Here is a 12,044-nt window from a genome sequence, read left to right as displayed (position 1 = left end):
CACGCTGGTTCTGGGTGAGGGGGTGGGCTGTGTAGGTAAGGGTTGTTGGGAGAGAGAGAGAGAGCAAAGGAGAGAGAGAGAGAGAGAGAAAGAGAGAGAGCATGTCAGAGGAGACGTAAAGGGAAATCTCTCTCTCTGTCCATTCTTTTATCCGTCGCTGGTCCTCCCTCCCTCCATCGCGGGCTCTTTCGTCCTGTCTGCTGTGTGTCGCCTCTGGATCTAACTACACTGGATTACTCTTCCGGCTTTTCATCTGGCTGTTTTTTTTCTTTTTCTTTTTTTCTTTTTTTTCTCTCCGGGGGAGAAGCAAAGTTAGACTGCACATGAGGGATCTCATGGTGTGACCATCTACTGATCTCTCAGCTGACTCCTTCTCCCGGCTTCTCCGAATGTGAATCATCCACTTCCACAATTTGTCATTTGTAAGCAAATTGTAATTTTTTAATACATGGATGATATTATCATTTCCAGCATCTCTTCCTGAGCAAATTTTCTGGTGTTGTCATTTCTGCGTGTGTGTGTCGGGAGAACTTTTCGTGCTTGAGGAGAGCGGCGTGTCCTAGCCTGGATTGTTTACTTGACAGAGAACGAGCCCTCCAGTACGCTCCGAGCTCGAGAGAGCGACGAGCTAAAGTTTACCTTTACCTTCCACCCGCGGTTGGGAACCTTCAAGAGCACGATGACATGGGAGGTGAGGCGGCTCCGAGGACCATGTCGCAATCGTTGCTTTTCCGTCCCGACGGACTGCCCTTTTATAAAAATGTGACCAAACTCTCATCTGCCTTTTCTTTATGGACCTCTCTGAATATTGACTTATATGGTGTATTTTTGTTACTGTTTTCGTTGTCCTTACTTGCTTATTTCCTGGGCTGGGTTTACATCGAGAGTGAAGGGCAAAGCCTTTGATGACTGAGTCTGGTCGGAGATTGGTGGTTCTACCTCGTCCCGCTTCGGGGAAACCCTACTTGCTCGAGTGACTGCCTTTGAACCTTTCTCTACCCTCACCAAGGGGGGTCTGTCTTCTTCTGAGACTACTGAGTGACGATTTAGCCAGCAGGGAGGTGAGAGGTGAGAAACAGACCCCCCTCCCAAAGGTGAGAGGGGGGTAAGATGGCAGCTCTTGCCAGCTCTCTCATTCGACAGAAACGGGCCGTCAAGGACGACCACGCCAACCGACCGGTAGCCAACAAGCGCAAAGTCTGCCAAAAGAGCAACAAGTCCCTTTGCCAGAAACAGATACTAGTTCTCATCAATAAAGTTCGATTATGTGGTGGTCGAAGAAGACGGCCGGAATTAAGACCGGGTAGGTGGTTATCCTTTTCGCTACTTGTGTGGGTCTTTGAGGGGCTGAGTATTCCAGTGGTTGAAGACAGTTGCATTTCTGGACCATTTGCTTTCATTCTCTTTCATTTACGTAACATCGCCATCAACACTGTCTAATTTATTTCCACAAATGAAATGAGAAGGTCATATCGGTGCCTTTCAAAACTGACTAAACTACAGTGATGAGCATTTATCCATTCACAAGCCTTGTTTGAAGGTAACTTGACATACTGGAGTCAAGGGTCAACCCATAACCACCTCACAGGAACATGCCAAAGCATCTCACCACTCTACACTAACCCTAATAGTAGCCTAGCACCCCCTCATAGTGCATACTGTAATCTGACCGCATATTGGCAGAGGCTTTGTGATGCTGTGAATTACCTCATCTACAAATGCCCTAAATGCACACATTGTTTCTGGCAGCCTTCACCTATGTTATCTTCTTGTGGGCGGCTAATTAATAGAGTTATGTGTGTTGTGTGTGTGGATGTATGTGTGTGTGTGTGTGTGTGTGTGTGTGTGTGTTGGTGTGTCTGTACAGACTCATTTGTTTGTGTGTATGTGTGTTTAAGATGGATGAATGCATTGTGCAGAATTATACAACAGCAATACAATAACTGACTGCTTAATTATGTTTGATCCACAACCTTTCCCTATGGAAATGCTGTGTGTGTGTGTGTGTGTGTGTGTGTGTGTGTGTGTGTGTGTGTAATTATGTGTGTGTATGTGTATGTGTGTGTGTGTGTGTGTGTGTGTGTGTGTGTGTGTGTGTGTGTGTGTGTGTGTGTGTGTGTGTGTGTGTGTACATACCTGTGATGAATCATTTGCTATGATTCATTCCAAGCATAACCTTGCCACTGGTGCCACTGGATCCTGCTGTAGGTCTGTTTCTCTTCTTCTTCCCCCTTTCTGGATTAAAGAGCCCATATTAGTCTTGCACACATCCTACCCAGCATCTACAGAAGCCATGGGGAAATACAAGTTTTGGGGATGATGCTCATGTGGGCGTTCTCCTATCGAGCAGGGCTTTTAGTCCGTTCCCATTTCTGTGGTTAAGCATGGCATTCAGAGATTAGCCGCGCATTCAAGCCAACATAAAAGGCGAGTTCTGTGCAATTAAGAACACAATTTTATCTCGTGTTTGATTAGCATGTAATTTGCAACCATTTTGTGGCGATATAGCTTGCCTCGGAATGGAATGATGTGACTAATTTTCTATCAATCAATCAAATATGTATATATATATATATATATATATATATATATATATATAAAAAACAAATCCAGATGCAAAGTGAAAAGACAGAGAGGGATAGATGAGACAGATGGAGAAGGAGAGAGAGAGGGATTATGACAAATAGAGGTGGAGATGGATAGATGGATACATTGTGTTTACTGTCATAATATTTCCACAAGTAAATTGATGACAGACAGGGATATAAATCATGTGTATGTGCGCTAATCAAGCTGAACTGCATCAGCGAGTTGCTCACCCAAGCAGTGAGTTTGTTGTATGTGCATGTGTGTGCGCTTTGCATATGTGTGTGAGCACTTGAGTGTACGTGTGTGCGTTTGTGTGTGACTGTGTGTGTGTGTGTGTGTGTGTGTGCGTTTGTAGTGTGTGTAGGTAGGTCTTTGGCGGGGATTGGAGTCTAATTTATGTATGTATGTACATTCTGTTTGTCTCTCAGGAAACTTTGAATTTGAGGCTCCCAGTAGTCCTGGAGCCTCACGCTGCTGCTGCTTTGATATCTCCAGCTGCAGAACAATACGCCAGCACTGTGTCAGTGTGCAGCCTAATAGTCATGTAGTTGTATATTACAGCATATTGAGAGAGAGAGAAGAAAAAAAAAGCGAGAGTAAAACTACAAATGTTCCCATGGCCAGACACACTCCCGGTCCACTCACAATCACACTGAGGGGCTTTTTCGCACGCCTACTCTCGTAATGGAGCGGAGGAAATAGTTCTAGCGAGCGTTTCATCTCTTTGATGTGCAGGACTGAAAACCCAGTTTTCTGGGCCATTTGTGCGGGCCCCGGATCCCCAGAGGCACTCATTTCCTGTGCGTCCTCTCGCTATCTCCATCTCTCTCTCCCTCACCCTCTCTATCTCTCTCTCTGTCTGTCTCCGTCTCTCTCCCGGTCTGTCTCTCTCTCTCACACACACACACACACTCGCTCGCTCGCTCTCTCGCCCGTCACACTGTCACGCTGACAAATACTGAGCTTTCAACCACGAGGGCTTTTAGAGATGTAATGGATGAGATCCGCGGCCGTGCCGTGTGTTGTGGCACATATGTGTGGGACAGGCGCTTTATTATTATTTTGTGTGTGTGTGTGTGTGTGTGTGTGTGGGTGGGTGTGTGGGTGGGTGTGACGGGGTGGGGGTTGTGCCTGTGAGGTGGGGGTCACTGGCAGCACTGCCATCATCGTCGCTGCTGCTGCTGCTGCTGCTGCTGCTGCTGCTGTTGCCACTGCTGTCGCTGTTGCTGCTGCTGCTGTCGCATCACGCCCCCCGCACCTCTCGTCTCCCTCCGCCAGGGCCTGGCAGGCAGTGGGCAGCGGGCAGCGCACGAGAGAGCACCTCACCGCACGTGTCAGTCGCTGGCTCTCAAAGTGTAACGAATGGGTTTGGCTCTCTTTACGCCTCCTCTGCTCCCACTTCTGTCCTCTCTCCCCCCCCCCCTCTCTCTTTCTCTGTCAGTCTGGCTCTCTATCTGTCCCTACCTCGCTTGCACTCTCCCCCCCTCCAATTCTTCTCCTCCACCTCCTCCCCCTCCTCTCTCCACCTCTCAGCCTTTTAGCTCCTTTTTTTCTCAAATGTTCCGTCTATCTTTACCCCTTTCACACTCTCCCCTACCCTGTCCTTTTTTCTCTCTTTCTCTTTCTCTCTATCGCTCTCTTTCTCTACCACCTCTCCCTCCCGTGACCGTCCCTTTCCCCCCTCCTCCTTCACTCCGGTGCTCTAAGACCCTGGCTGATCCGACAGTCTCCCCTCTGTCTCAGATCCATGAAGCTCATTACCGAATGCCGATGAATCAATAATCAGCCTCTTCACTTGGCCGCCAAGGAATCGCACTTGGAGATGTGAAGCGCAGAAAAGTGCTCCCTTTAAACAAACACGTCTGGTCTGTCTCACACACAGACATGATCACACTTCAGGTCTGTGTGTGTTGTGATTAATGTGTGTGTTGTGTGTGCTCTATGGTGTAGGGGAAAGATACAACAGACAAATAAAAAGACAAATGTTTAATGCACTATTGGCATGGTGCATAGAGTTTGCAAAGACATACTAGTATAGGTGTCCATAATGTGTTAAGAAAATGTAGTATCACTCCATATGTGGACAACGGTCAGACAAATACAGGCAGAAGGACTTGGGAGAAGAATAGGGAATGTACTGTATACATAATGTGTACAGCTGAAAATAAGGATAGAGTGAAAAGAGACAGATGAAGAGATGAAGTAAAAAAGTGAAAGAAAAGGTAGAAATAACGGATAGGAGAGAGGGAAAGGAGAGGGTGAGAGCCCCTTTGTTTCTCACTGGAGCTGTAGTAAAGGCATCAGCAGCAAGTAATATCGACTAGTCGGGACAGAAAAGTGTTGTAGAGCACAGAGCAGGGGTGGGGTGGGAGAGGCCCGGGTTGGACTGGGTCAGGCCCAGTGAGGAGAGGAGAGGCGCTGTGGCGAGGCGGAGTGGCGCGCGCAACGCCCTGGTCACGAATAGAGGGCCCAGCGGAGGATAACATTAAGCTGACCGCAAAGGATGGGCCCCTCAACTCGCTTAGTCGACAACACCTGATCGGACTGCACAGTGTTGGGTAGCGGCCCATCAGAACAGTGACAGCGGCAGGGGTCAGAGAAGCAGAGAGAGAGAGAGAGAAGGAGGGAGAGAGAGAGAGAGGGAGAAAGAGAAGGAGGGAGAAAGAGAGGGGGAGGGGGATGAGTGGGAGGAAGGAGTGGATGAGTGGAGTGGGGAAGAAAACCTGATAGAGAGAGAGAGAGAGAGAGAGAGAGAGAGAGAGAGAGAGAGAGAGAGAGAGATCAGAAGAGGAAGGGAGGGCTTTGAGAGGAATGGAAGTCGAAGTGAAGATAGGAGAAGAGATGCTGTGCGGTAATAGAGGAAGATTGTGTGATATTGCCGAGAAGAGAGAGGCACAGAAAAAAAAGAGGAAATAACACCAGTGCAAGGAAGGAGAAAACTAAACAGGTCAAAGACACCAAGGAGACACAGACCATAGAGCATTCCAATAGCAGTGGCACTCATGCATACTGGGCATTTGTGTGTGTAAGAGATGCCCACCCATCACTCCAGTCTGTCTCCTTCACGTGTGTTGAAGTGGCCAGTCGGTTCCCATCTCAGGAAAGACGAGGGCCTTTCACTCATAAAGGGCTCTTAAAGGTTTCACATGGATTCTCACCAATAGCTATAAAACAGACAGACTAAGTGGTCCCAAGAGATACCTACTGAGGGCCCTTCATCAGGGGAATACATGCTCAACCTGTGTGGTTTCCTCTATGGGTTCTGGCTAAATAACTCCCAACTTAAATGAATCTTGCAGTCTATGATTTTACAGTTACACCCTCCTAAATTGATAGTCTCCAACCAAATTTGAATGAGGCTGTTAGTGTGACCGAGCCACACTAGGAGCTGGAGGGTTTGGAGAGTGACGGCTGTAGCGTTGGGTTGAGTCAGAGGTGAGAATTGATTACACTAAGAGAAATATGGCCGGTGAATACGGGGGGTGGGGGGGCTCCTCTCAGTGGTATAAACGGATACAAGCCAATCTCATGCAAAGCGTTAGCGATAGTGTGGCAATATACTGGGCGCATTGCATAAGTAATGGCACACTAAATATAGAGGCCTTCAACAACATATTTGACATTGGTCTCAAACACGGAATAGTGTTTTTGTTGTTGTTATTTGCATGTGATGTTTTGCATTTTATTTACCATCCGAAAGAGACCCAAGGGAGCTCCTTTATTAAAGTAGTGGAATGAAAAATGTCTCCTTTGTGTAAACATACTGCTGTATTTTCCTCCCATATAGTGTTGTTTTGTTAAATACTTCAAAGAATGTGAAAAAAACAATCTTTGGTGCTCACTGAATAATGTTTTGAGGGGGTGAGAGATTCAGGGTCTTGAAGGTAATTATTAGCCAGATAGAGGTTTATGCCTCTCCTGTCAGGGGAATGGACTCGAGCCTCAAGTCTGTGATGCCTCATATCACTGCAGTTCATCATAATCTAACTCTTATCGCACCGGTTCACCTTAATGCCTTTCATATTACACCCCTTTGAAGTTCCTTTGAGCCATTAGAACACTTTATCTTAATAAAGCTCCTTTTTCTCCCCCTTTCCAGTTTGGTTATGAGGCTCCCATCGTGAAATGACGTCGGAGCGTAAATCAATCCAAATGGCACACTGCCTCATCATACTCCCAATTTTCATTCCTGTCTCTCTCTCTCTCTCTCTCTCTCTCTCTCTCTCTCTCTCTCTCTCTCTCTCTCTCTCTCTCTCTCTCTCTCTCTCTCTCTCTCTCTCTCTCTCTCTCTCTCAAAGCAGCTGGCTGTGCTAGGGTTAAACGTGACAGCCGAGAGTCTATGAGGCTCCTCGCTGGCATACAGCGCGGTGCGTCCGTCACATATTCAGCCGGGCGCTTAATGTATGTCATAATGAGGCGTGGAGGAAGATCCACATGTGAACGACGATCATTACAGATAACGGCAGCACTTGTAATTGGGCACTAACGTTGACTGGGACGAGTCACAGCTCGTCGTGCCGAATCAATCTGCGCACCTACGCCCGTGTCAGTAAATTAGCGTGCGTCGCGGGAGATGGCTATTTGGAGAGTGGAATTGCAAACACAGAGCGCAAATCGGGGCAAACATGCTTTTAATCAGTTATATGCGTGTGTGTGCATGAGCTTGTGTGTGTGTAGCCTGATCCTCATTAGGGTTCCTCAGGCAAAGGCTTTTGTTGACTGAACAGAGTGCACATCTGGTAACTGTCCCAGGCCAACTTGTGCAAGAGAAGGAGAGATGGAGAGAGAGAGAAAGGGGGAGAGAGATATCCCCTCTTCCTGTGCGATTTTCAAACTTTTGTCTGTGCCCGACCTCTGGGTTTTTTGGTCGTGCGCACCTCCACCGGTGCCAAGAACAGCTGGAGGCCCGGGCAGCCACGATTCATTTGCAAACGGATCCGATCCGATTAGTTTGGAAACCGAGAAGGGGGGTATCATCGCCATCATCTGGTCCTCTCTCTCTGCTGTTTGATAATGAGGACACAGAAAAGATGGAAGCGCCAGATTATGCCCCTTACGCAACGGGGAAGATTTGAATGGTGGCGGTGGTGGTGTTGGTGGTGGGGGGGTATAATCTCTACAAGATTTTTTCTCCCTTCTGTCTCCGACAGAGTAGACAATTAGAGGTAGGGGAATTGGGGTGATTCCTATTTACGTACCTTATCATTTTCTATTTCTTTTTTTTATTATTATTCCTGTTTTTGCTGCCATTGTTTGTAAAGGGGGCTTAGCGCTCCCCGACTAAAATAGCCTTTGGCCCCGCGCGGTGTCTTCAGCCGACAGATAGAGGACAGCTCCCACCGACAGGTAGAGACAGAACCGGAACAGCAGCACTCAGATTATGAGTAATTCTGTCTGAGAGAGGGAGAGAACGAGAGAGAGCGAGAGAGCGAGAAAGCGCGAGAGTGAGAGAGAGAGAGAGAGAGAGAGAGAGAGAGAGAGAGAGAGAGAAAGAGAGAGGAGGGGGGGGGGGAGATCTCAGGACGCCTGGCACCATGCCAAATGCTCTTTACCCCTCTGACAACTAGACGATAACTCAATGCCAGACCAGGACAACCCAATTATCATTACCACGGCCGGTGACGAGATTGCTGCGGTCGTGATTATTGCCGCTGTCTGCTACAGCTAATATTATGTCAGTTAGAAGAATATAGAAAGTAGATGAAGGAACGTTTAATTTACATCTGGCTTAATGTAGCTGAAGCGTCACCCAAACGGGTGTGCGCCACGAGCAGCCGGCTGGCTCCCTGAGAGTCTATTATTGGAAGAGGGTATAAAATCGCAATAATGATACAAACAAATTACGCTCGCCCGGATTTAGAGCCTCCGTACATACAGGAGAGCTGACAAGCTCTGGCAGCAGTCCGTGTGTGTGTGTGTGTGTGTGTGTGAGAGAGAGAAAGAGAGAGAGAGACAGACAGACAGAGCGTGTGTTTGTGTGTGTGTGTGTGTGTGTGTGTGTGTGTGTTCAAAGCTATGGGGTGTGTGGTATAGATGATGCCGTGCCAGGTCTTGGCTCACACCTTAAAGCTTATTTACTCATGGAGTGATGAGTAAACACATAACCACAGGAAAACACCCCCCACATCTCCCAACCCCATCCTCTCGTCTTTCGTCCTAAAGACATTGCGAGTGACAAAGAACGCCTTGATAGCCCCTCACTCGTAACGGCTGAAATTGAATTTGTGGATACTTTGATTAAACGTGACAAGGACAGATTGAGTTTGACCTCTAACAAGAGAGGAAGCGGGGGGGTGGAGTGGGGTGGAGAGGGTGCAAGATAGAGAGAGAAAGAGATACGGAGAGAGAGAGAGAGAGTACACAGAGAGAAAACAACAGAGAAAAACAGAGCATGTTAAAACAGGACAGTTATTCCTAAATGGAATGAAAAACGATTTTCACCTTGAAATTATTACATCACAGATTTCTGGATTCTTTGAGTGTGAACGTACATCTCTGTGTATATGTCTGTTTGTGTATGTGTGTGTGAGTGCATTTTTGCAAATGAGCATATTTATACATATTGTAGAATTACTGTCTAATTGGTGGAGAAATGGGAACAAATCCCATAGGAAAATAAAAAGGAAGGAAGAGTGTATAGTAAGAATTCCCCATGTATGAAAATAGTGGTCCAACACACACCATTAAGAACTCTCACCTATCACTCTCCAGCATATCCAAAACTCACCATTTAACACCTCGCCACAGGAAGTCAACATAACCCATATGCCTTATAGCCTCTTAGCAACATGGCGTTTGAAGCCACAGAGGACACATCACCCAAATCACTTGGACTGCTGCTCGGAGGCTTTGAACACTGTTGAAAAGGACATGTGAAACATGCAGTGACATGCTAGAGCTTAGCTCAGCAGCTATGGCAATCCCCTGATGGACGAACATTAGTATTCACTGAGAGGACGGAGTATGCATAGATATATACAGTAGATAGTTACCCAATTGGTATTTCAACATGCCTGTTATCATAAGTGGCGAAAGCCCCGGTGTCATCCATGCCTGGCCCCTCGAGGAGTTTGTTTCCTGATTGGGGGAACTCTCCTCATCTATTCCTGACATTTCACCTTGGCTAACTGCATGGGGCGAGACAAAAGTGAGAAGACTGTGTGTCTCTTTCTTTCTCTCTCTCTCTCTCTCTCTCTCTCTGTCTGTCTATCTCTCTCTCTGTCTCTGTCTCTGTCTCGCTCTTCATGTGTGTGTGTGTCTGCGCCTGAGTGTGTGTCTGAGCCTGTGTGTGTCTGAGTGCGAGTGTGTGTGTGTGTGTACTATAGAGACAAAGATACAAATAGCATTGGGAATGGAGAGAGGAGGAGAGGACAGGCAGGGAGTCCTTCTAATGAAGGGCGAGGAAAGCCCCGGCAGTTGGGCCCCAGCTCTCCTCGCGACGAATGAAAAACGCCCTTGGCTGCTCAGTCGCGCGGCGCCTATAATTACACCGCGCTCCCTTATCAAGATGAGGCGGCGCGCTGACTGCCGAATGGCCTGCGGGGCCTCCACAGCACCGCGGAGGATGCTGCGTCCACGGCAACACGTCTGTAACCGCGTCGACCGTGGGAGGACCAGACAGCACAGCAGCCGCGGCCAAATGTACTGTGCCATATTTCTCTGAGAAGAGGACAGGGTGGCAAGTGTGATGTTTACAGTGTGGGTGGGAGGAAGATGAAGGAGGGAGAGAGAGAGAGAGAGAGAGAGAGGGAGAGAGAGAGAGAACTAAATGATGCTGTTGTTGTTGCAAAGGTAAAGGGACATATAAATCGGCACAGACAAGGGATTGTAAACGTGGGAGGTAGACAAAGATGTTCACAAAAAAAGCGTGCACACACACACACACACACACACACACTCACACATACACACAGACATCAGAGGATCACAGTCACAACTTCTTTATTTGGGGAAACAAAAGGTACCCCTCTTTGTTCCCCATTCTGTCTCAATGAGGGACATTCTTTTGGTGCTGAGAAACCTATTATCTTCAAATATGTCTGACCCGTCCAACCCAATTAGTTGCGATGCAGAGCTGAAAGGGTAGAGCTGGCATCCGACTCAGACGATGCTCCTTCAAGGACAAGGGTGGATGTTTCCAGAACCCGCTGCCAAATTTGCTATTTACACTTCTGGAAAAGGTTCTCATTGGCATGCAGGGAGGGTTCTCCTACGGAAAACGAAGTTAAACAACCTTTTTGAAAGGTTGTGTCGCAGAGAGGGGGAATGAGGGATGGCAGATGAGAAGGTGACGAACAGGAACAGGGCCTCTTTATTTTTTTTGTGGAAAAACCCATCACGTTGTTATCTTTGCTGGGGCTCTGAAGTCAATGCCGGATTACAGTGGGCAGCATTGTGACAATATACTGTAACTGCAGGCACGGAGAGTTCTCAAAAGCTAGAGGGTTCTAGCGCACAAGAGAACATTTCTTAAAAGACTCCCGTTTTCTTTCAAGACTGAAATGGGAGAGAGTGAAAAAGGAAGTCTTTCAAGACCGAAATGGGAGAGTGTGTGATCAAGGGAAGTTCTTCTAAGATGATTTTTTTTAAGTACAGAAAAACACATTGACCAAAAAAAGCCTATCAGCCCAAATCTCCCCCCTCAGTGCGCAATGTAGCAGAAAAGCTCACTCAGCCTGAAGTGGCCCTCCTCTTGAGCGCATCAGTTTGGCGTTGAAGTCTCCAGCATTATGCTAATGTCCTGCGAGGATTTGGAGCGCTAACTTCACTGCACCCCCCCATGCCTGTGATAAATTTGCTGTGTTCTTCTCCCCAAAGACAATCTGACGGTGGACGTCCTAATACTTGTCCATCATGCTTCTCTAGCCGTGTGTGCATGTACCGAGTCATTTCCTATGCTACAGAGAGAGAGAAGGAGAGAGAGGGAGAGAGGGAGAGAGGGAGAGAGGGAGGGAGGGAGAGAGGGAGAGTGGCCATCAGTTGCATTTGGATCTCAGGCTATTAGACTCTTAAGTATATGAAGAGCTCTTTGGGGGCGTTGGAACGAGACGGCGTGAAGCTGCCATGCCGTGATGAGAGGACTGTGGGCATTGGTGGTGGGGAGAGAGAGAGAGAGAGAGAGAGAGATAGAGAGAGGGAGGGAGAGAGGGAAAGAGAAAGAGAGAGTGATCGAGGTTAAAAAAGACTGGGAGCTCAGCAAAGCGAATCACCAGAAATCGTCGAGAGGCTTCCGAGGAGAGCTCGCCCCGGGTGATCGTCAGCTTCAAAGGGCCCTCAACACAGGAGAGAGCGGGAGAGAGTTAAACACTCACACACACACACACACACACACACACACACACACACACACATGCTCCTCACCTCTCTCTTTTTAAGGCTTGAAATGAAATAGATCTTCAGAAAAGAAGTTGTCTGTTTTTTTTTTTAATTCCAGGGGCAGAGTGTGATGAGGGTGA

General features: G+C 47.7%; 1 protein-coding gene across 1 annotated transcript in view; it reads left to right on the top strand.

The window, feature by feature from the left end:
- The first annotated feature begins 1,110 nt into the window (after window positions 1-1,110).
- fgf11b (fibroblast growth factor 11b) overlaps window positions 1,111-12,044 on the top strand; it is a 41,576-nt gene continuing 30,642 nt past the window's right edge. Inside the window, exon 1 of the mRNA XM_062535677.1 lies at window positions 1,111-1,303. Coding sequence (XP_062391661.1) covers window positions 1,111-1,303 — 193 coding nt within the window. The remainder of the gene's footprint in view (window positions 1,304-12,044) is intronic.

The sequence above is a fragment of the Sardina pilchardus genome, chromosome 5, assembly GCF_963854185.1.
Source record: "Sardina pilchardus chromosome 5, fSarPil1.1, whole genome shotgun sequence".
NCBI lineage: Eukaryota > Metazoa > Chordata > Actinopteri > Clupeiformes > Clupeidae > Sardina > Sardina pilchardus.
This window is presented reverse-complemented; position numbering and strand designations above follow the sequence as displayed.